Here is a 26,006-nt window from a genome sequence, read left to right as displayed (position 1 = left end):
ATATGTTACAACAGGGGTAAACCTTGGATGCATTATGCTAGATGAAATAAACCAGTTACAAAAACATATACGATTCCACTTATATGCAATACCGGGAGTCAAAGGCATAGAGACGGTTAGGATGGTGGATGTCAAGAGCTGCAGAGTGGGAGAAGGGGAATTAAACTAAAACAGTTTCAGTTTTACAAGAAGAAAATAGTTACTGAGACAGATATGGTGATGATTGTACAACACCATAAATATATTCAATAACCCTAATTAAATATATTTAATAACCCTAAACTGTACTCTCAAATGCCTAAATTGGTAAATTATATTTTGAGTATATTTTGCTACAATTTTAAAAAAGGATACTGGACCTCTGAGAATAGCTGGGCCAGGTGCGATGGCACATGCCTCTATTCCCAGCAACTCGGGAGGCTGAGGCAGGATTGCAATTTGAGGCCTGCCTTGAAACTTAGTGAGACCCTCAGCAACTTAACAAGACCCTTAAAAAGGGCTAGGGAATGTAGCTCAGTGGTAAAGCGCCCCTGGGTTCAATCCCCAGCACCAAAAATTTAAAAAGAGAACAGCTGGAGAGGCCAGGGAGTCAGGTCAGGGCTATGTAACCAAGGAAACTCAAAATTATAGGTCATAGCAGCGTAGTGGGCCACCACTGCTGCAAATACCTGATCTGGAAGTCCTGGACACTGGAGCCAGTAATGTAGTTGCCCTGCAGCTACCATCGTGCTTCTAGAAAGTTCCTTGAAGTCCTCCCTTTCTTCAAGTTTCCAGTTCCCAATTCTAAGTCCAGAGAGGACTCATCTGATTAGCAGAGCTTTGGTTACGTGCCTAAACTCTGGCTGCAGGACAAACCAGAGAACTGAGTAGCTGACATTTTCAGTTTTGAGTGTGAAAGGTTTGCTTTGCCTTCCACCAAGACTCATAACATTGGAAATTCCTTCAACACAGGTCCAATGCCAGGCAGGTAATAACAACAACAAAAACAGAAGGCACTACAATATTGAAATTTATTGTTTCCTGGATCTGACACAGAAGTGTGGTAAAGAGAAGAATTCAAGGACAACAGTTTGGTAGCAGGTCTCAAGAACAAAAAGACTAGAGTGCACCAGGAAGATGGGAGCCATAGAACAGAGGGGAATAAAAAAAATGGATATGATAGACTCTGAAGAATGGGAACATTGAGAGGCATTTGAAGGGACAGAGGAACCTACTTCAACATCATAAAGACTGTATATGAAAAACCAAAGCAAACCTCATAGTAAAGGAGGAAAAACTGAAAACATTTCCTTTAAAATCTGGAACAAGACAAGAACGTCCATTCTCATCGATTCTATTTAATATAGTGCTAGAAATTCTAGCCAGAGCAATTAGGCAAGAGAAGGAAATAAAAGAGATAAAAATAAGAAAGTAGTCAAATTATCACTGCTTGCAGATGATATGATCCCATACCTAGAAGATTCAAAAAACCTCACTAAAAGACTATGGAGCCAGGGGCTGGGGTTGTGGCTCAGTGGTAGAGCACTTGCCTGGCATGTATGAGACACTGGGTTCAATCCTCAGCACCACATAAAAATAAATAAATAAAATAAAAGTATTGTGTCCATCTACACCTAAACAATATTTTTAAAAGACTATGGAGCTAATACACTTGGTAAAATAGCAGTAAACAAAACCAATATACAAAAATTTAGTAGCTTTCCTATATGCCAACAATGAATCTAACGAGAAAGAAATCAGGGAAACTATTTCATTCACAATAGACTAAAAATAAAACGAAATGAACAAACATAAAAACCAAGGCATACATCTAACTAAGGAGGTGAAAGACCTCTGCAATGAAAACTATAGAACACCAAAGAAAGAAAATAAAGACCTCAGAAGATGAAAAACAACCTCCCATATTCATGGATACTCAGAATTAATATTGTTAAAATGGCCACACCACCAAAGCAATATACACATTCAGTGCAATCCCCATTAAAATATTAATGACATTCTTCAAAGAACTAGAAAAAAAAAAAAAGAATCCTAAAATTCATTTAGAAGAATAAAAGACTTAGAATAGCCAAAGAAATTCTAAGTCAAAAAGCAATGCTGGAGGCACCACAATACCTGACTTTAGAGCTACAGTAACTAAAACTACCTAGTATTGACATAAAAACAGACACATAGATCAATTACATAGAATAGAATACACAGAGACAAACCCACATAGATACAATCATCTGATCCTTGACAAAGGTACTAAAACACATTGGAGAAAAGATAGTCTTTTTAAACAAATGATGCTTGGAAAACTGATTATCTATATATAGAAGTATGAGACTAGACTCTTATCTCAAAATGGATCAAAGATCTAGGAATTAGGTGAGAAACTATGCAACTCCCAGAAGAAAACACAGGGTCAACACTCCGGCACACAGGCACAGGAAACGACTTTCTCAATAGGACCCCTAAAGCTCAGGAAATAATACCAAGAGTTAATAAATGGGACGACATCAAATTTAAAAGCTTCTTCACAGCAAAGGAACAATTAAGAATAAGAAGAGAGAACCTACAGAATGGGAAAAAATCTTGGCTAGTTACTCATCTGACAGAGGACTGATGTCTAGAATGTATAAAGAACTCAAAAAACTTAACACCAAAAAATCTAATGACCCAATTGTTAAATGGGAAAATGGATTAAACAGACACGTCTCAAAAGAAATACAAATTGACCAACAAATATATGAAAAAAAGTTCTACATCATTAGCAGTTAGGGAAATGTGAATCAAAACTACCCTGAGATTTCATCTCACACCATCAAGAATACAAATAATAATAAATGCTAGAGAGGATGTAGAGAAAAAGGAACATTTTTACATTGTTGTTGAGATTGTAAATTAGTACAGCCACTATGGAAATCAGTATGGAGGTTCCTCAAAAGACTAGGCATGGAACCACCACTCCTTGGTATTTATCTTACAGAATTAAAATCATCGTACCATAGTGACATATGCATACCCATGTTTATAACAGCACAATTCACAATAGCCAAACTATGGAATCAGTCTAAGTGTCCATCAACAAATGAATGGATAAATAAAATGTGGTGTATATAACAGTGAAATTTTATTCAGCCATAAGGGAAAAATGAAATGATGTCATTTGCAGTAAAATCGATGGAATTTGAGAACAGTATGTTAAGTGAAATAAGTCAAACTCAGAAAGTCAAGGGTCATATATTTCCTCTCATGTGGAAGCTAAGAGGAAAAAGGAAAAGAAAGGTGGTGGTCATGGTGGTGGAGAACCTCATGAACATCAAAGGGAGATCACTGGAATAGAGGAAAGGGGGGCTGGGATTGTGGCTGAGAGGTAGAGTGCTTACCTAGCATGCATGAGGCACTGGGTTTGATTCTCAGCAGCATGTATCAATCAATCAATTAAATAAAAGTCCATCAAAAACTAAAAAAAAAAAATATTAAAAAAAGAGGAATAGAAGAAAGGGACCAGGGAGTGAGAGGCAGGGAGGGAGTGGGGAAGTGCTGGGAATTTATATTGGCCAAATTATATTGTTATATTGTGTGCATGTATGACTATGTAACAACAAAACCCATCATAATGTATAATTATAATGTACCAATAAAAATGTGGAAAAAAGAAAGAATATTGAGAGGCATTTGAAAAATCTACAAAAACATTTAGAGAAAAACGATGATAGGAAAAAAAAGACAATTATTAACCCCAGGAAACGGAAAAAGTTGCACAAAAAAGGAAGGATGATCACAGTGCAAAGTATGGCTCAGAATTAAGCAATATTTACAATCATGATAATGTGAATACTAGTGCTTAATTTAATATACAACTGTGGTGTAGCTAAATTGTGGCATTAGATGAGAAGTAAAAGTGGCATGAAAGAGTTAAGTCTCTCATCACAGGAAGTCAGTAAAAAGATGATGTCTGAAATTGACACAGGTTAAGTAGCAATACAAATACATTATTTAGTAACAGGAAGGTTAACAGAGGAGGAAACTTTTTGGTTGAGTCCCAAGTTTTTTGGTCTGGGAGTGGGGTTGGGGTAGTGAAGGGTAAAAGGGATGATATGGAAGAGTAGGAATTACTGTTTCTGATTATCTCAATTTTATTTATTTGTTTGTACTGGGGATTGAACCCAGGGACATTTTACCACTGATTTTATCCTGAGTTATGCTACCATCCCTTTTTTTCTTCTTTTTTAATTTTGAGACAGGGTCCTACTACGTTGTTGAGGCTGGCTTCTAACTTGCAGTCCTCCTGCCTCAGTCCCTTGCCCCAATAGCTAGGATTATAGGCATGCATTCCTGTGCCTGGCTGATTACACAAATTTTAATATGATTTAGCTTATTAAACTGTATACTTATTAATTTGATAAAAGTAAAATAACAAAAATTATTAATAATATTCCTATCATTAAAACCTTCCCATCAATTTAGAGGTAAAGAAAAGAAATAATGTTTATAGAAAATAAAGTTTTTAGACATATCCTTCTGTCTTTTGCCTCCTCCTTGCCCACACCTGTCTGAACAGATCTCAAGAGATGGTATACTACAGAAGAAAGAACATGAGCTTCAAATATAGGGAGACCTGGGAGTGACATTCAGTGTGCAAAGAATCAGCTCTAAGACTTTTTTGTGACCTCACTAGAACTTAAGAGTCTTTGTTTGTAAAACATAAAATGCTGATATCTGTAATATTTATTACATAAAATAATAGGTGTGTGTGTTACTCAACTTTCCATTACTATAACAAATACCTGAGAAAATCAACTTATAAAGGGAAGGTTTATTGGCTCACAGTTTTGGAGGTTCCAATCTATGATTGGTTGGCCCTGTTACTTTGGGCCTGTGGAGAGGTAGCACATTATGGCAGGAGCACATGGTACTCCCATTTATATAAGCTGGGGAGCAAAAGAACAAAGAGAGGGAAAGGGCACATTCAAGAGCAAGTCTTCAATAACATAAGACCTCTCATTAGCCCACTCCCACTTACAGGTTCCAACAGTTCCCAACAGGGCCATGCTAGGGATCAAGCCTTTAACATGTGGACCTTTGGGGGATATTCCAGATCCAAACTATAGCAAGATGTAAAGCACCTGGAATATGGAGGTCCTCCAACATTATGAGTTCTCTCTTACTCATGTCCTCTAAGCTTCTCCTTGAGAGTTTCTGTTGGTGTCTCTGTGCATATAGGTTTGAGACAGCAAAGAAAAATTATGTTTCTTTATCTGCCTTCTCTCTATCCTGTTGTATCCTGGTTTGAAAGATTCATCTTCCAAAGACTCATGCTGGGTCCTTGCCAGGGTGTTGACTTCAACATGTTTCCACTTCTCTTGAAAGGAGAAATTGGTTTCATGCACATTGGCATTATATTTCAGCTGATTTTTAAATTATTTTTTAAGATGTTGGTGGATCTATCTTTATTTTATTCATTTATTTATATGCGATGCTGAGAATTGAACCCAGTGCCTCACACATGCTAGGCAAGGGCTCTACCACTGAGACTCAACCCAGTCCCATCAGTTGATTTTTGAGTGATAAGAAATTGCTATTCAATTACTGGCCTTGGTTTCCAACTCTTTACAAATAGGAGTATAGAAATTTTTGTTGAAAACTAACTATACTATCTGAATTATAAATAATACAACTGGTACCTGATATTTATTCTAAAATAAATATCAAACAAATACGCCAAGAGTTATGAAGATGATGAAAGCTGGATAGGAGAGGCAATTTTTTGTCATGTCAACAGGATAAGTCCAGATATGAGAGGGATGCCTTGAGTTACTTCTGGGACTGGTCACTCTCAAATAGGAGGTCCCCGGGTGATTCCAAAGCACTCACCTTCTCCACTGGTCCTAGGCTGGTTGTTTAGCTCAGGGACAAGTTGTTGCCCATGTGCTCCCCCAGGCAGAATCCCTTCACTCCTGGAAGTCAGCTGGTTCTGGTAGAACCCCTGGTACTCCCAGAAGACAGTAGGCAACCTGTCAGAGCCCTTGGGAGGGAAGGAAGTAGGGGACTTGAGGTCCAAAAGGAAGCTATCTTGTAGGGTCTTCTTGGTGGCCTTCTTGCACTTCTTCTTCTGACTCTCTGGGATCCTATCACTCTCTCCAGAGCTGGGCTGGCTACTCTCCAGACTCCCGGTTAGCTGGAGGAGATGATCCATGTCCTTGGTGAATTGTATCAGCGTTCCCTCAGACAGGCTTTGGGCAGAGCCCTCAGAGCCATAGCTGGGAGCCTTCTCTAGGAGCAGGTGCTCAGAACAGCAGAGTGCTTCCGAGGTCTCCCTGAGCACAGGCTCAGGCACCTGAGGAAGGCTGCAGGGACCCATAGACAGGGAGAAGTAAGAGTAGTCCACTGCAATGTATGTCAGCATGAAGTTGATGGTGACGATGGGTGCCAGAACATTCACCTGACCCACAAGGACAAAAGCCATGGTCACCAAACTGGTCAGGCAGATGGCTGCTACTGGTGTCCTATTTGGCCCTTTCTGCAGAAACAAAAATAACATGTGGGACTATGAAATTTCAGATGAAAAGTTTCAAACATTTCAGAATTTATATGATGGAAACCAAAATCATAATGGCTCAGTCACTTCTCTCTGTGTGAACCTGGGATAATAATATCCAACTCATGGTGTGTTTCAGTCAGTTTTTATGTTGCTGTGACCAAAATATCTGACAATAACAACTCAGAGGAGGAAAAGTATATTTTGGGTCACGGTACCAGAGGTCTCAGTCCACACACACAGTTGACTCCATTGCTCTTGGCCCAAGGTGAAGCAGGGCATCATGGGAGAACGGCATGGTAGAGGGAAGCTGTTCACGCATGGCAGCAAGGAAGCAGAGAGAGAGTGGAAGAGGGGAAGAGGCCCCCTGCACTGCTAGCAGTCTGAAAGGTAGGGGCAGGCTGAAGCCACCTCCAGATACGGCCTGTAGGTCTCCCACACATGTTCCTCCATGTGCCTCCCGCCTCTCAGAAGACTGCAATAGACAGCAACCCAGAGGCCACGGGTTGAGGATGGCAGGTCACCATCTGCCCGTGTCTGGGGATCAGAGCCTCTGCTGACCTAAACTCCTGGCCCAGACAGTTAGAATACAATTCTAAAAAAAAAAAAACAATTAATTTAAGAAGAATAAAAATACACTTCTCCTGTGTCTGAGAGTTAAATTTTTAGGTATATTTGTTATAGCTGTTTAGCAGACTCTACTAATAAAACTACCACAAATAAAGTAAATCCTCAGGAACTTAAAGAATCTTAAAAAGGAGGGTCTTGGATAAGCTGAAGAAAATGCTAGTGCTTTAGGCCAGGACCTTGATAAGAGTGGATTCTAAATTGATTAAATAGGCCAACATGAACTCCTCTTCACCAAAAGATACCAAAAGAAATGAAAAGATCAGCCACAGAATGGAAAATATATTTGTAACACATATAACTGACAAAAGGTATCTAGAAAATGGAAAGATAATTGAAAAACTACAGCCCAGGAAACAAAGAAACAAGTAAAAAATGGAAACAAGTACTTTACAAATGAATGTCCATTAAACATAGGAAACACTGTCTGGCAAGGTGGCAGACAACTGCAGTCCCACTGCTACGGGGAGAGGGCTGAGGCAGGACTGCAAATTGGAAGCCAAGCTGCACATGTAGTGGGACTGCCTCAGAAAAAATATAATGAAAGGGCGGGGTTGAAGTTCATTGGCAGAGCACTCCTGGATATGATCCCCAGTATTATGAAAATAGAGAGAGAGAAAGAAACCAAGCCCAACCTCACTAGTAATTAGAGAAATACAAATTAAAACCACAGTGAAATACCATCTAGACACTGCCCAGATTAGCAAATTTGTAAAATTCTGATAGTATCAAGTTCTGGCAAAGCCACAGAAGAATGGGAACTCTTATCCACTGCTGATAGGAGTGTAAATTAGTATAACTACTTCAAAACAGAGAGGTGTCATCTGGTAAATAAAGATATGCACATCTTGCAATTCAGCAATTCCTTTACTGGAATATAGTCTGGGGGAAGTCTACATTTACAACTAGTACTAGAGTCTTTATAGAGTCCATAACACACCCAAGTAACAACCAAGCTGCTGCTACAAGCAAACTGAGAATGACTCTCATGAATATAATGGTGAGTGAAGAAAAAGCATGCCACAAAAGAACACACACACACACACACTCCATTTACAGATTGATTATCCCGAACACAAAAACTCTACATTCCTCTGAAATTTTTTGAGCGCTGTTATGATGCTACAAGTGGAAAATCCCACACCATGAAATTTTGTCTCATGCATAAAATTACTAAAAATATTACATAAAACTGCCTCCAGGCTATGTGTACATGGTGTATATGAAACATAAATGAATTTTGTGTCTACAGTTCCATGCCCAAGCTATCTCACGATATATATGCAAATATTCCAAAGTCCAGAAAAACCCCAAATCTTAGACACTTCTGGACCCAAGCATTTAAGATAAGGGATGCTCAACCTGTATTTAAAGTTCAAAAACAGGCAAGTTGGGGGTTGCAAACTCTGGCCCCCTAGGCCAAATTCAGCACTACCTGTTTATGTATGCTATGAGCTAAGAATGGTTTTACATTTTTAAACAGTTGGGGGAAAAAATCAAAAGAATGATAATATTTTGTGACGTGAGAATTACATGAAATTCATATTTGGGTCCATCAATAAAGTATTTGGCATTATCTGTGGCTCTTTTTGAGCTACAGCAGCACGGCTGATTAGTGGTGACTAAGACCACATGGCCTGCAGAGTCTAAAGTATGTAGACACTTTCAGAAGAGGTTTGCTGATCCCCAAGAAAAACCATAAATAAAGCAAGGAAACTATTATCAACATTGGCTATAGCAGTGAGAGGGAAGGGCTCTGACCAGGGAGGAACAGGGCTGGCAGGGTTCCTGGGTGGAGGCTACAAGGGTGTTCACTTCAGGGTTCTTAAAATGGTTCACACTGGTTTTATGCTCTTTTTTATATGTTGAATACAGGTCCAAAAATGTAAATTGCTACTCTTCCTCCATTAAAAAAGAAAATAAGCTAATATAATTTAATCGTATATAGAGAAGCTTTTGTGGGGTGTAGGGGAAGTTCCAAAGTTAAAAGACAGAGCTGGAGGGGTAGCTCAGTGATAGAGCACTTGCCTAGCATGCACAAAGCCCTGGGCTTGAACCTCAGCTTTGCTAAAATTCAAAAAAAAAACAAAAAGTTAAGAGAAGACAAACTAGGAGAAACATTTGTCATACATAGCACAGTTAATCTTCCTAACAAAGAAAGACCCTCTAACAATTAAAAAGAAAATCACCAATTAATCACAAAACAAAATACAAACAGCTTTTAAACAGAGGAAATGAGGTTCAACTTCACTCAGGTAAGAGGACTGCGAACCTATCTCCTAAGGTGCCATCTCTCAGTACACAATTGGCAAAAATCACATTTGGCAACGAGCTGCGGGCAGAATCCTTGTGAAACTGTGTTTGCTGCCCAAGGCAAGAGTGCAAACGGGGTTCTAGACACCCTATGTCTAGATATTTACAACTACGAACCTCACTAACAACCTTAGGTTCTGACATCCTTCCTCAGCAAACATGAGGAGGAATGTCAGGTTCAAGTTCAGAATTCCTCAGACTTCCTCAGTGCAAGATGACCATGTGTAGCACCAGCTCAGAGCCCACCAGCTTCTCTTCTGAGACCATATCATGGGGGCCTCACATGTATATGTGACCCTCTGCCCACACTTTGGGAAGTGTGCCATCTAGGCAAGGAATTCCAGGAACACCACAGCTGGACATGGTCTAGAGCAGGAACATTGCATCCAGGTGGGTATGTCCCCTTGGCCTTCCAAAGAAGCAGTCTTATAAAGCAGGATCTTTTGGCCTGAGTCTAAGAGTGGTACTGGCTCTCATCCTCTGCTGGTGGAAGTACAAATGAGCTGGGCATGGTGGCACATGGCTATAATCCCAGTGACTTGGGAGGCTGAGACAGGGGAATCACAAGTTTGAGGACAGCCTCAGCAATTTAGAGAGACCCTGTTTCAAAATTTTTAAAAAAATTAATTAAAAAGGTTAAGGATGTATCTTAGTGGTAGAGCATCCCTGGGTTCAATCTCTAGGACTAAAACAAACAAATAAACAAACAAAAAAATGCACAATGATACACATCGCATGGTAGGTATTTTGGCAAGATCTATTAAAATTAAAAGTGCATTCACCCTTTGACCCAGCAATCCTACTTATGAAAATGTATTCACATATGCAAAAACACACACACACACACACACACACACACACATACACACACACACACACACACACACACAAAGACTATTCATTGCAACACTGTTTACTGGAAGCCACTCAAGTATCAATCTATAGGGAACTGATTAAACTATGGTATATCCTCACGATGGAAAAAGAATTAAAAATTTCTGTGTTCATATTTTTTAAAAAAGTTTCCTAGGCTACATAAAGTGAAAAATAAAAAGAAGAACAAGGTACAGAACAACATACAGAGAACACTATCTTTTGTATAAAAATGGGAAAGAGAATAATTCATTAAAAAACTAAGAAAAGAAGTTGGACTCGGTGGCATGTCTGTAATCCCAGCAACTTGGGAGGTTTGAAGCAAAAGGGTCCCAAGTTCAAAACCAGCCTCAGCAACTTAGTGAGGCTCTAAGCAACTTAGTAAGACCCAATCTCAAAAAAAAAAGGGCTGGGGATGCAGCTCCATGGTTAAGCACCCTGGGGGTTCAATCCCCAGTGGCTCCCCCTGCCCCAAATACAAACAATAATAAATGCTGGAGAGATTGTGGGAAAAAAGGAACACTTTTATACTGTTGTTGAGATTGTAAATTAGCACAACCATTATGGAAATCAGTATGGAGGTTCCTCAAAAGACTAGGTATGGAACCACCATATGACCTAGCTATACCACTCCTTGGTATTTATCTTAAAAAATTAAAATCATCATAATACAGAGATAACATGCATACCCATGTTTTTAGCAGTACAATTCACAATAGCCAAAATATGAAACCAGCCTAGGTATCCATCAATGAATGAATGGATAAAGAAAATGTGATAGATATACACAATGGAATTTTATTCAGCCATAAGGAAAAATGAAATTATGTCATTTGTAGGAAAATGAATTGAATTAGGGACCAGTGTGTTTATTTATTTGGAGGAGGGTACCAGGGCTGAACTCAGGGGCTCTTGACCACAGAGCCACATACCCAGTCCTATTTTGTATTTTTTTAGAGACAGGGTCTCACTGAGTTGTTTAGTGCCTCTCTTTTGCTGATGCTGACTTTGAACTTGTGATCCTCCTGCTTCAGCCTCTCGAGCTGCTGGGATTACAGCCGTGCCTCACCAAGCCTGGCAAGACCAGTATGCTAAGTGAAATAAGCCAAACTCAGAAGGTCAAGGGTGGTATACTTTCTCTCATATGTGGAAGCTAGAAAGGAAAAAGGAAAAGAAAGAGGTGGGAGGCATCTCATGAAAATCAAAAAGAGATCAATAGAATAGAGAAAAGGAACCAGGGGATGTGAGGCAGGGAGGGAGGGGGAAGTGCTGGGCGTGATATTGGTCAAATTAGATTGCTACGTTACATGCATGTAACAACAAACGAATGAATACACAACAACAAATCCCATCATTAGGTGCAACTATAATGCACTGATAAAAAATGTGGGAAGAAAATAAAACTAAGAAAAGCAGTGACTATAGGACAAGGGGAAAGAAGTAGAAAGACTCATGACAGAAGTGTATACTTTCTACTTTCTTTTTAGTTTTAAACCCTGTGTTCATTTCACCTCATAAAATATTAAGTGAAAGAAAATAAAATAAAAGCCATATCACTATCACAGATGGAAGGCAGTACAGACGACAGTCACCCTTCCTCCCCAGCCATGCTGACTGGGGCTAAGAAGTGGATGAAAGTCAAGGCAAAAATTACAGTTGATTTTCATGTGCCGTCCTAACAGGGAGGCTGGGAATCAGAGAGGCTGGGGAGGGCCTCTGTGGTACCCCCCACAACAGAAACAAGCCATAACTTGCAGATCAGTGGGATTCTCTGTGTCTATTTCTCTTTTGTAATCCCCTAGGTTTTAGGAACATCTCTTTTGATCATTCCAGTCATGACTCAACCAATCTACTCTGTATCAGTTAAGGTTTGGGTCATGGTGGTTAAGAGAGTCCAGAACCCAGAGATGTGGGAAATCATCAAACAGCACTCCCCAAGGGCAACATGAGCATCAAGGGAGAGTTAGACCTGCAAGGACCAGCTCCCGTTCTAACCAAGGGATTCTTTCTTCTATGCTAAACATGGAGGACTCAGAATTTGTTTTTATTAAAGGAGAGGGTATTTCACTTCTCTGTGACTAGGGTCCAAACTACTGTGACTAGTTAGTTAGCTAGTTAGCTAAGGAGCCATGCGGTGGTGATATTTAAGATGCTTCATGTAATGGGTCCCAGCCTAAGCCATCCAGAGGACAGAGTTGTAAGAAATAATGGCTGCACTTTGTCCTACCCTAGAGAACTTTCCCAGAGGCTCAGAAAAACTTCAGCAATTGATGAGTCAACAATTGGGTTAACAGAAAAATCTGTTTCTCAATAAAAAGGATCACTCACCCCTTGCCCCAGACAGGCAAGTGCAGGAATCACTTTCTCCTGGGCAATGCACTGCAGGATCCGGGGAGCACCATAGAGTCCTCCCATACAAGAGGCCAGGGACGAGATGTATAAACCCAAAAGGAATAGGAAGCCCACCAGGGACACCTGTGTGAGAAAGCAGTATCATTATTGCGGTAGTTTGGATCTTGAAAGTCCCCCAAAAGGTCCATGTGTTAAAGGAGTTGGACACAAGGTGGCCCTTTGGGAAGGTAGTGGGACCTTTAAGAGGTGGGGCCTAGTGGGAGGTCCTTTGGTCATGGGAGGTGTACCCTCAAAGGGAATTGTGAAACCCCAGCCTCTTCCTCTCTCTCTTTTGTTTCTTGGCTGCAAGGTAAGCAGTTTTGCTCCACCACATACTCCCTGTCACTGCCATCTGGCATCCCTGCCAGAGGCCCAAAGCAATGAATGGATCCACCAGATCGTGAACTAGCACCTCTAAAGCCATATGCCAAAATAAACCTTTTCTCTTTAAAGGTATTATCTCAGATATTTTGTTATAGTGACTGAAAGCTGACTGACATAATCATTCGATGCCAGACCCTGTTTCTACTCCCCTGGCACTTGCCCACCCACACTCACCTAATTATACACTCCAGATTCCACCTCAGAGTTAGAGTTCTCATTCCCAGCCCAACTCTACCTCATTCCACTATTTCGAGTGAGTCTACCATCACATCTTACGGGGATGACACAGTGGTTCTCAAACTGAACAGGGGTCACACTCATCCACAGGGCTCATCAAAACACAGATTTCTGGCCCCACCCGTAGAGTTTCTGCTTTAGTAGGTCTGGGGTAGGGCTTGACAATGTGAATTTCCAACAGGTTCCCAGGTGATGTTGATGTTGATGGGCTGGAACCACCCTTGAGGAAGTGCTGGCCAACTACCATGCCATTGGTCTCCTGCCGGTAAGCATTTTCTTTCTCAATCACCCACTAGGCCTCCACCAGAGTTACCTCTCTAACCTCAAATCTGATCCTAATGCCTCTGCTGCAAACATATCAATGGCTTGATACACAGGCCCTGCATAGTCTGTGCCCTCTCTATCCCCTACCCTGCACAGAGTCACTGGTCAGCACAATTTCTCTGCCTGCTGAAACCCTGTCTGCATCCCTTAATCTATCCATTGTCTGTCTATTGAACTCCTAACTGAGCACCAAAACTCAGCACAAACCTCCCCTCCCTCAAGAGGCCATCCCCAAACCCCCTCACAACAGTGGTTGCTCCTCAGTGCCCTGGGCACCTCAACATGATGATAGAATAGTGCCCATCATTGTCTTCTCCACCAACCTGCAGGCTTCCTTTAGGAAGATCTCCTGTCCTGTTCACCCAGTGTTCTTGATGCCCAACACAGATATATAAATGAATGAATGAATGAGATCCATGACCAATATGCACCAAAGGCACCAACAGATAGAACAAGAGAGGGCAGAGCTGTTCTCCTTGGCGTCAACTTGCAAAAGATCCGGGCTGTTCAACATGCAGCTCTGTCCCAGACTGAGTCCTGAACCCCTTACCCTCCTGAGCTGGACTCCTTCATACCCTCAGGGAAGCCTCTCAGTTTTCTTGACTATTTGTGATACCCTCTCCATTCTACCTCACTGTAGGCACAGTGGTGGGAACTGTGTATTCAAGTGCTTCTTTGTCAACTATTATAGATAGGTTAAAGACAATTTCCAGCTTTATCACTTACACCCTTCTTGATGAAGGCTCTCCATGCCTCACTTTTTTACTTCCTTGCTTCCACAATGCACCAGATCTATGATGTCAAATTATACTGAACCTAAGTCTCTGGCTGGATCTATTCCCTGACTCATAAATTATCACTAGAATAATTTGATGAATTCATCAGGCAGGATTCTTGATTGGAAAAAAGAACTTTTTTTTTTTTTTTTTCCAAAAAAGAACATATTTGTAGGGCACTGGAGGTTCACAGAATCATCAAGAGGCCAAAAGATCAGCCATGGAGAAAGGTAGGACCCAAGCTTGAAAGCACTCCAACTCTTCACCAAGAAGAGTCTGGCCAGCATGCTACCTGTACCCCCACCACCCTGCAGATGAACTGTCACCATTTCTTCGTCTTTCACTCATTCACACACTTGGAGCATCTGATGCCCAGTCGTGATCATGTGCCCTACCAGGACTGTAAAGGGACAGGTAAGGGCTGGGGATTTAGCTCAGTTGGTAGAGTGCTTGCCTTGCAAGCACGAGGAGGCCCTGGGTTCGATCCTCAGTACCACAAAAAAAAAAAAAAAAAGGGACAGGTAAGAGGTCTTGTTCTTTGGGCTTCTGAATATGGTCTCGCACCCTTCAAGACCATGCATAGGTGGAATAACCCCTAAATAGTCAGGGAAGTCAGAGGCTTGCCAGACCATCTAAGGTCCACTACAGAGCACATCCTGTCATTGATTCAGTTGGATTGCCTTTCTCTACGTGTATTATCTCATTCTTATCCCCAGTGAATCTCACCTCTCTCTTCTTCAACATCATGGGTTTCTTGGGTTTTCTCCCCTTCCTTCACTTACCATTTTATTATTATATGAAATTAGTGTTATCTGATGTTTCCCAACATTTTGTGTACTCTGATGGCATTTTTCTTTTCCCCTGCAGGATAGGAAAAAAATAACAAAATGCCATGGCTTGCTTTGCTCCTTAGGGTAGAAATGAATGGTGTACCTCTTCCCTGCTGCTCAGCACCTATCACAGTCTGGCAAACAGGGCTCATTCACTGAATTAATAAGGCACATGACTTATGTGATCTGTGCCCTTGATACCTCACAAAACGGTTAGATAAACTGGTCCTGTGATTAATCCTCCTTCCCTTCTGAGATGTGATCATTCTTCTGTAGCCTTTGTTTCTGTCTTCTCTACCAAATGCATCCTGTTGACTGGTTTAAAAAAAAATAGACTCTATGATGAAATTTTATCAAAAGCATTTTGAAAATTTAACTCAGTATTTCTCCACTCTGGCTTACATAAGAATCACCCCAGAGGTTCTGATTTAATTAGTATTGAGTGGGATACACATTTTGTTGATTTTTAAAAAGCCTTTCAGGTGATTCTGATGTGCAGCCAGTGTGAAGGACCTCTGGGCATAGTACATCGTATCTATTGCTTTTGCCTTTAAAGACTTTTTCCGGAGAGGCAAGCAGGGTATCTCCTTGAATAAATCTGACTGTTTCTTATCCGTAAAGCTGTACAGTTCTCTCTTGGTATCCATGGGGGATTAGTTACACAACTCCTGACATACCAAAAATCCATGGATGGGCTGGGGTTGTAGCTCAGAGGTGGAGCGCTTTCCTAGCACATGTAAAGCACAGGGTTCGATCCTCAGCACCATATAAAAATAAATAATAAAAAAAAAGATATTGTATCTATCTACAACTTAAAAATAAAATCCAAGGGTTCTCCAGTGTCATATAAAATGGCAGAGTATTTACATACAACCTACACACATTCTTCCACATACTTTAATAAAAGGTGAAAGACTCATATGATCCTGTATACTGCCTAAGTGCAATGTAAGTGTTAGGTAAATAGACATTATTCTGTATTGTTTAGGGAATAATAACAAGAAAAATGTCCTTCCATCTTCAATATAGATGCAGTGTTTTTTCTGAATATTTTTTGATCCAGGTTAGTTGAATACATGGGCGTGGGACCTGGGACTATAGAGGGCTGACTACATATTTATGTTAATTTTTTTTTTTTTTCATTTAAAGCCTGTCCATTTACTCTGGGAATGAGACTCCCCATCCTGCATCCTTCTGTGTTGGGTTGACCTCAGGAACTTGCTGAGTCTCCGGCTCTGTGAGTATGTGCGTGACACTGGTGACTTCATCTTTGGCTAGTCATCCAGAGACACACCCTGGGATTCCTCCAGAACCTTGGGGCTGGGAACAGATGAGAGAGTACCCAAATATAGTGACTTTTTAATGTTCAGTTTGTCAGTTGTGTTTAGGATAGCCTATTCACTTACTGCTTTTATGTATAAAACTATTATTCAGTCTATTGCCTGAAAATAAGTGAAATATTGGTCCACACATGTAAAGAAATTATAAAACAGTAAAAACCCTCCATTCCATCTCTCTCCCAGCTCTGCTGTTCTGTCATCCATCCATTTAGTAAGAATTTCATGAGGATGGTTGTCGTCCTGGCACAGGGCCAGGCGTTAGAGATTAGAGTGGTAATCATGCAGCTTTGCTCTCAGCCTTGCTGAACTTAGTCACTTTCTCTTCATATTGTACTGAGTTTGCTAAACATGCTAGTAGAGGTGGAAGTGAACATTTATTTGAGTAGATCTGTGTCATTAGTTTTAAAAGAAATGATGTTCCTATGTCATATGCCTGTTTGCATCATCACAAAAAGCTATCTTTCCAAAACATTATATGGGTATGAACTAATTTCTTTTTTCAGTTAACTACTAATGAAAATAATTAATTATATCTTTCTGCCATTGGTATTTTATTCCAGCTCCCATTCTGAGTTTCAGCTGCTGAGGGATTCCACTAATTCACTGCTGCTCCCTCCTCTTGGTTTAAAGTCATTTGCAAGGGACTTGTTCTGCCTCATCTAGTTCCTGTGGCCCCTTATTGATATTGACGGTGACAACCTGAAACCCTTACAAGGCCATATGCATTCATAAGGCAACGTCTCAATAGTCCCTGGGCTTTCTTCCATATCATGTTTTCACAGAGTCACAAGTTTCTAATTCTCTCCTTACTCCATGGATTGACCAACACTACAGCTTTCAGTCAAGTTTTATCTCTCACTTGAGAGCATTTTTCCAGTAAGAGGTAAAGTCTGCTTTACTTCCTGAGACGCAGCACTGTGTCCATGATGAGAGCAGAGGACAGTCGGGCTGGGCTGGTGGCAGGTACAGAGCAGATGACTCGGACCACTCACTGTCCGCCAACTCTGTCCCAGCCCCACCTTCCCATGCTTGGGCTTTCAAGGACCCTCCTGAACCTGTGAACCCATGACTGCCAAATCCAAAACAGTTCACTTGGGGATTTCCAATTTTTCACAAAGATACTTTTAGGGTATTATTCCTACTTAGTTTGCTCTTACTCTGCTAGTTAGCATGCCCCACAGTTCCTAAGGTACTTAGTCTTTTTAATTTGTAACAAACATCCATTTCCTGGAATATATATATGTATATATATACATATATATGTTTTTTTTAAAAATTAATTATTTAATTCTAAAACTATTCTTTATAAAATTTCTTTCTCTACCACTGAATGATATTGGGATTGACTATTTTAGCTTTTTCTATTCAATTAAACATGGTGAATTCATTGAGGGAGGAGGGGAAGTCTCCCTAAAACAAATGTCTCTATCTGTAAAGGTATGCCCAAAAGGAGTATGGAGAGGAGTTAAAGTTCACAAGAAAGCATAACATTTCTGAGACTCGACACTCAGGAGTGGGGAGAGAGTTCCTCTGGGGGTGGGGATTAAAAAGTAAGAAGACTTGGAGAAACCATGGGCTGGGACACCAAATAATTAGAAATAGATCTGAGAAAGTGCAGGAAACGCAGAAAGAAACAGATTGACTGACCAACTGCAGGTAAGTGGAAAGGAATCCAGGCAGCCTCCAGTCATTGAAGAGAATTGTTCCAGCAGAAAACACCCAAGAGAAAGAGAGAGATGTGCACTGAGGAGACTCGTGTGAACCAGCAACAGGGGCAGCATGTTGAGACTGGCAGGTGTCCATGACTGAAGAGGGTAGTCAGGGCACCAGACAGAAGCAGTCATGCTTCTTCAGGGACCAGGAAAACTCAGGGATGTGCTGGCTCAGAACCAAGGCCATAGCTAAGATGTGAACCTGAGCCAAGCAGTTATTAAAACTGCACAGGGTAGCGGGTTGTGTCAAGTAAAGAAACTGCCCCTGCACCTCCCAGGCTCTACAGGCTGCACCCTCTCATCTGCAGGCTGTGCCCTCCAGGGACTGTTAGTAAAGTCATCTGTGGTCCAACTTCCTGCCAGAATGTAGGACCTGCAGCTGAGTCAGACCCAGTGAGGTGAGAGCAGGAAAGGAGAAATGGCTTGGGGAGATGCTGTGTAATCCCCACGTGCAGCAGCAGAACACCAGCAAGTTGCTATTTGAAGTTGTCCGGGTTGGTTCCATCCCTGTTCACTCACTTGCTGCACCAATCCCTGTTTGTGACTGAGAACCAAGAACAGTCACTTATTTTTCATCACTTATTTTTACAGTCTCCTATTCCAGGAAATGGTCTTTCTTCCTCTCCAGGATCTAAATCTCCACCATCCACCCCAGTGTAGGCTCAAGAAATACTTCCCACAGATTATGGCAGAGGCCTGTGTGGCTAGTGCTGCCAACCAGCTAAGGGGTGCCTACCTGTCTCGACCACTGGGACAGGTGACATTCCAAAGAAAGTTCCTTCAGTTCGAGTGTCTATTATCAGGTGTGGAATTTCTACCTTCTCTGGAGAAGCTTTTGCTGTATTGCTCTGCGGACTTCCTTGGATACAAGGCTACTTACCCTCACACATACCAATTCTGAGCTCTCCCTGCAAAGATGGGGAAGGAATCCCAAACCAGGAGAAAATCATCTTTTTCTATCCAGATCAGAGTCTCTAATGGTTGAAATGAACTCTGTGAAGGAATCCACTAGAAAGGAACAAGCTTTAGAAGCAGGCAGGGGTAGCCAGCCACTGGCAAGTTGCAGATGAACAACAAGCAGTTCCCCCTGGTCAAACAGTCCCTCTCCTTTCAGCTGCTCCCTTCAATTCCTTAATTCAGCTAAGCTTTTCATTTCACCACTGGAGAAAAGGCCTTTGGAGGTGAAACTTCAGATGAAAGGGGCATCAGATATATATGATGGACACAGATTCTTTCCCCCAGAGCAAGCTTTGCAAGCTGGGGACCTGAGGCCTTGGGTGCTACAAGGTGTGTGTCAGCTCTTCCACTGCCTGACCTGCTTCCCTTTCAAAACCTGCTTTCATACTAAGGTCAAGATCTCTGAAAACAAATATCACCTTTATTTCAATGTCTACATGCTCTAAAAAGAAACCTGTGCTAAGGTGAAAACTAAGCCTCTGTTCAGTTCTAAAAAGTAAGTTCATAGTCTCCTGACCTTCTGTGAAGATCAGCTGCTTTGCAAAGCTTCACACCAAGAGAGGAAGGTACTCTCCCCTAAAATAGAAGTGGCAACACTCAAGAGTTAACCATAAGAAAAACTCCCTGACGACACTTCTCAGAAAATGATGGGAATCTCAGGATCCATGTTTTCTCCAGGAACTTGAGGAAAGGGAGGAATTTTAGGGGAATTTTCAGGAAAACGTCTGGAGATCTTATTCTTGTGGATTTTAATGATGCCAAATAAATGTCCTTGATGTCACGTGGCCTCCAGCATGCAAAGGAGGCTATGGAACACAAGGAATTTGCTAATCTTCTCCTGGCAGAGTGCATGCCCCAGAAACAAAGATGTGCAGCCAAATCAACCCAGAGTTTCTGAGATTCTGGGGAAAGTCAGAAGGGTGAGGGTCCTGCCCTACTTCCCTGTCAGGCCCTCCTAGCACTGAGCTCCTCATCTCCTCCACCTCCCTGCTCTGTCCCTGTCCTTCAGCATCCACTTTGCTGCTTGTGAGCAGCTTTCTGTTCGTGTTGGAAGGTGAAGCTCTTGGCAAAAAAGAGTTCTGTGCAGTTGGCTGAGCTGGAGATTTGGGGCAAGGGGATTCTTCTGTTTCTGTCCTGATTTTCAACATGAAAAAATGTCTCCATCATCCAGTTACCTGCCTTTGTGTCCCTCTCTGGGTACCAAGATCTGTTTTGTGGGATCCATAAGCAAAACCTGCACCTTCTCCATCATTTCTGACTCCCCAAACCTTCAGCCCAGGTGCAAGACTACATGAATTCCCAAGTTAGAATTGCAAGGGAGAGGTAGCCATTTGTGGATGGGAACAAATAAATGACCCCAACAGACCAAGGCCTTTGGGTAAGAGCTACCCACCTTTTCGGCTATCAGGAAGTTATAGCGAAGGGCCTCTCGGGTGCAGATGGCACCAAGCAGGAAGGTGAAGACGATGTAGAGAAACCACCTGTGAAACCCGAGAGCAGAGGGAAAGCTGCCATCCGACCTGCCAGCCCTATCCCAACACCACCCCCAGCCCTCACCCCCGCCATACTGCTCAACCTTTGCTTCCTACAGGAATCTGTCTTAGAATTAAAGAGAAGCTAGCCATGAAGCCTACCCAGTTGGCCTGCGTGGGGTCTGTTTATGCTGTTTCTCCTCTAGCACATTTCTTACCAAAAAACAAAAAACAAACAAACAAAAAACCGCAGAAAAACAAAGAAAACAAAAAAGCTATCCATGTTTTGTTTCTTTCTAATATTAAAGAAGAAAAACACAAAGGCTGTTAGGGGTAAAGAGTAGGAGGCCCAGCTGGCCTCTAGGCTGCCTGGATTCAGGTCAGGGTTGACCCAAGACCCCACACCCCATCCTCCCGGGCAGAGGACACTGAGGCCTGCTGGTCTTTGGATCACAAATAACAGGCTGGGAAGCCAAGTGTGAAAAGGCAGAGTGTAGCCTGCCCCCAAGATGCCCTATAACCCTGAATAGGTCAATGATCCCTGAGGGCTCCCCACCACCATCTGGGCACTGAGAGGACAGGTCAAATGTTCCTCCTGAGCCTCCTATCTGTGATCAAAACCAAGGCAGAGTTCTTATGTAGAACTCTCTTCTTTTCTCCCCATCATTCAACTGTCTCCCCATTGTCTTTATTATCTTCCCAATGTTGTTGCCTTATTTTGCACAAAATGGCCCAGAGCCTGACTGGTAGCAACAGTGCTATTGCAATAAGATACGAGCAGATCTGGTGCTTATGAAATAGATATATTAATATTTTTAAGTATCATAGTTAAAGTAATAAAAGCATTTTCAATTTCTCAAGTCAGGTCGGTCATGTCTATGATCTCATTGCTTTCTTACACTTCCCCAGTGAAGCTTGCTTCTTGGTCCTGAGAGAAAAAGAAGATTCTAGAAGATCAGAAACAGACTTAAGGTCACCCAGTCTGCTAGTGTGGGTGGCACAATGAAAACTAAAAGTCCAGAAGCCTGACAGCCTTGGGGAAGGAGAGCTGGTTTCCGAGTGTCTACTATGTGTCTTTCTCTATGGTGCATCTCTTCCTCAGTCCATGAGGCACACATTTATCATTATCCTCATCTTATAGAAAAGGAAATGGAAGCTCAGAGAGCTAAGTGAAAAAGTCACACAGCAAATCAGCCACAAACCTGGGATGCAAACCCTAATCTGTCTGATTGTGAAGCTCTTCATGCGTATGTTCCTGTCAATGGTCTGGAAATTCAATGGTTAAAAGAAAATCCCCAAGTTCAAAATGAGGGTAGGGAAGGGGCAGGGGCAAGGGTGGGAGGCTGAGGAAAAAGGAATGAAAGACTTTGGCCTGTGATCTGCATTAATGACACTCCTCCTCCCAGCATTCCCAGGGGGCGAGGGGGATGTGCGAGGGCAGTGTCTGAGCCCACCAGACGTGAATTTTCCAGCCCAGCGCGTATTAAAAGGAGGATCGGCATATGAAATAGATTGGTCACAGTTGGGGCACTCTCAGAACAAAAGGGGCAATCCCCTCTTTTGCCTGGGGTTTTCTCTCCCACTCTCCAGCTTAGACTGATTGCCACGAGGGGAACTTACGAGATGCCAACAGCTGCTAGGGAGCCCAGGGGGATGCTGGCAGCCGGATCCCTGAGGTCGCCTCCCATGTTGAAGCCAGCCATGACTCCTGAAAGACACCCAGACAGGGTAGGCCCCACGGTGATGCAGCCTACTGCACGAATCACCTTCCCCAGGGCTGCTCTTCCTCTCCTCCAGTGTCCTGTCCTGGAAGCTATCCCACATCAAGCCCTCCCATCTGCAGCTCCATAAATAGGCCTCTTCTCAATCTCCCCTGGCAACTGGGGAGGCATCTGCATGACCATGAAAGAGACCTTTGTGGTTGAGTGAGACTCAGGAGGAAATCTCTTCCAGCTACAAAGGCATCCTATTGCCCAGCACAAAGTATTGGGGGTGAGGGAGGTACCTTGCAAGTCACACAAAGGTCCCTGTACTGCATGCTGAGCCCTGCCTTCCTAGCTGGAACAATGCCCTGGAGTGGCTAGGCAGTAGCAAAAGACCTGGCAGACCTCTGCTAGGCAGATTCCTTGCCTCGATGCCTACTGATTACACTAGGGATTCAAGTGTCCTTGAGTCAGACACCTCCAACAGTCAGGACCAGAGACCACGTTCAACGCTCCTGAGCTACCAAAGGACTCTAAACAAACTCCAAAAACCAATCTGATGCTGCATTTTCCTTAACACCTATTGACCCCAAGAACACTAATGAAAATGAATTGATCCATCATGGTGAGGGACCAACAGCTCAGTCAGTGAGGAGGTATATTGTCGCTACACCTATGTGAAAGCAACAAGATGGTGTGTTCTGAACATGGGATGAGGGCCCAGCCCACGAGAGCTCTGAAACTCAATTCAGTGGGCCAGGAAACCTCACAGGGGCGGTGGGTGCACCTCCAGTGTGGCCTAAAAAGAGGGGTTGAATGAATTTAGTGGTCAAAATGGGTCCCACACTACCATTCTAGATTTATGAACACTTCCGCATGAGAGGGCCTATGCTAAGTGCTTTACATATATTTTTCTCTTGCGTAAGCCTCAAAACAATCACTTCAAAAGGTCAAGAATTATGTCCTCATTTTATAAAAAAGTCCTCGAAGAGGTCATTAAAAAGACTAGGTTACACGTTTACTAAGTGGCAAGACGAGGATTCAGTCATGGTCAGACTCTGAATATTAAGCTTTCAATGTTTCTGCTGAAATACTTCGTGGAATCCATGTGAAGTAGAGTGAAGTCAAAGTTTGGGGCAGAAAGTCACAGTTGGGCTATTTCAAAGAGAACCCCGAATGCTGGACCAAGACTGGGGCCTGCATATACGTTGACCCAGCAGTTCAGTAACCACTAGGATTTTATCCAAAGTAAATAGTCAAGGATATGAGTAAAGATTTAGTACAAAGTGTTTATAAACACGTGTTTGGAGTGAAAATTAGAAACAACTTCATGTCTAAAAATGAAGGATTGCCTAAATAAATGACAGTCTGTCTTTCAATAAATACCAGAGCTGAAATATTGTCAGGGATATGCTGTGACATGGAAAGATATTTAAAGCTATTGTTTAGTTTTAAGAGGCATATTAGAAAGAGAACATATGTCAGGGTCCCAATGTTGGGAAGGAACGGAGAGAAGCATGGAAAGAGGAGCTAGAATGTTTTTCAATGTCAACGATGTTATTTCTGGGTGATGGTAGAAGACATCTTTTATTATTGGATTGTTTATATTTTTTCTTAAATTTCCAGTGATCCTTTTGAAATGTGGGGGAAATAACGTTTAAAAGGTTCTTTTGTTTAAAATGGCGGGTAGGCTCATTTTCTTTCCATTCATTCCCCTCCCCCAAGATCCTATTAAACAGATATTAAAGGGGGACAAGGAATAAATAGCCACAAGCAAAGAGAATGGCATTTACGCTATGTAGATGAAAGGCTCCCATAAATGTCTGGGACACAGAAGATGACGAGTGAAAGGGAAGGAAAAGAATGCTGGGGAAGGCTTCTCTGGAGGGTCTCAATACTCCACCCGAAGAAAACCAGGGTGGCTAGGTGGATATTGCACCCCAGTTGAGGCCCTGCTCAGCAGGGAAACACACCTAAACACCCTAGGACAGGGGAATCTTTGCCAGCTACCAAGGATGGCCTGATGTGTGGTGAAAACCAGCAATCAATAAACAAATACCTGCATAAATAGAAAAACAACTTGACTGGAAGAAACACATGAATCAGGATACAGAGAGCACTTTGAAGAAAACACTGATTAGTAATTCCAGATACTGATTAGTATTCCAGAAGAATATCCTGCCTATAAAATAAGATACAATGAGGAAGCTGGGCACTGTGGCACACGCCTGGAATCTCAGCAGCTGGTGGGGGCTGAGGCAGGAGGATCACAGGTTGAAAGCCAGCCTCAGCAACTTTGTGAGACCCTACCTCAAAATAAAAAAATAAAAAGGGCTAGGGATGGGCCGGGGTTGTTGCTCAGTGGTACAGTGGTTGCCTGGCTTGTGTGACACCCTGGGTTCAATCCTCAGCACCACATATAAATAAATAAATAAATAAATAAATAAATAAATAAATAAATGTCCATCGACAACCAAAAAAATATTTTTTAAAAAAGGACTAGGCCATAAAGAAGAAGTATATTATGGCATTTGCAGATAAATGGATGGAATTGGAGAATATCATGCTAAGTGAAATAAGCCAATCCCAAAAAACCAAAGACCGAATGTTTTCCCTGATAAGTGGATGATGATATATAATGTGGGTGGGGGTGAGAGAAGAATGGAGGAACTTTAGATTACATAGAGGGAAATGAGAGGCAGGGGTATGAAAAATGGTGGAATGAGACAGACATCATTACCCTATGTACATGTATGATTACACGAATGGTGTGAATCTACATCATGCACAACCATAGAAAGGAAAAGTTGTACCCCATTTGTGTACAATGAATCAAAATGCAGTCTGTAAAAAATTTAAAAATAATAATAATAATAAAAAGGGCTAGGGATGTAGCACCCCTGGGTTCAATCCCCAGTGCCTCCCCACACTAAAAAAGATGCTATGAAGAAAAAAAAAAAAAAAAAACCACAAGAAAAAACATTTAGAAATTAAAAATATTAAAAATGTAATAGATCTGAAGGATAAAATTAAGTAAATATCCAAACATTTAGAATATAAAGATGGGTAGACCATCTGAGTGAAATCAGAAAGATATCTTAGAGTTGCAACAGCCAACTAACATGAAATCCAGAAAAAGAGAAGAAAACAAATGCAAATAATCAGGTAGGTAACAGAGGTAAATTTCCCTAAATCAAAGATACAAGTCTTCAGACTGAAATATCCCACCAAGTACCCTACACAAAAAACTAAAATTAAAAAAAAAAAAAAATCCATACCTATATGTATCACTGTGCAATTTCAAGAGAAATTCTAAAAGCTGCCAGATATAAAACCTGAACACTTACACAGTGTTATAACTTAGATCTTAAATGTTCTCCAAACACTCGTGAGTTAAAGGCTTGGTCTCCAGTTGATGTCATTCTTAGGAGTTGGTGGAATCCTTGGTAGGTGGGGCTCAGTAGCAGGAAGTGAGGTCACTGGGGAGCGTGCCCTTAGAGACCCCTCCTCTCATTTCCTTGATGCCAAGATGTACACAGTT

At 41.8% G+C, this 26,006-nt stretch overlaps 1 protein-coding gene across 1 annotated transcript in view; it reads right to left on the bottom strand.

The window, feature by feature from the left end:
- Slc12a8 (solute carrier family 12 member 8) overlaps positions 1 to 26,006 on the bottom strand; it is a 137,754-nt gene that overhangs the window by 20,127 nt on the left and 91,621 nt on the right. Inside the window, exons 6-9 of the mRNA XM_047564956.1 lie at positions 22,383 to 22,470; positions 20,684 to 20,771; positions 12,668 to 12,814; positions 5,863 to 6,508 (exon numbers count right to left, since the gene is read on the bottom strand). Of these exons, the coding sequence (XP_047420912.1) occupies positions 5,863 to 6,508; positions 12,668 to 12,814; positions 20,684 to 20,771; positions 22,383 to 22,470 (969 nt within the window). The remainder of the gene's footprint in view (positions 1 to 5,862; positions 6,509 to 12,667; positions 12,815 to 20,683; positions 20,772 to 22,382; positions 22,471 to 26,006) is intronic.

This window comes from Sciurus carolinensis, chromosome 9 (genome assembly GCF_902686445.1).
Source record: "Sciurus carolinensis chromosome 9, mSciCar1.2, whole genome shotgun sequence".
NCBI lineage: Eukaryota > Metazoa > Chordata > Mammalia > Rodentia > Sciuridae > Sciurus > Sciurus carolinensis.
The sequence above is the reverse complement of the archived record's forward strand: the minus strand, read 5'-3'. Positions and strand labels throughout refer to the sequence as shown.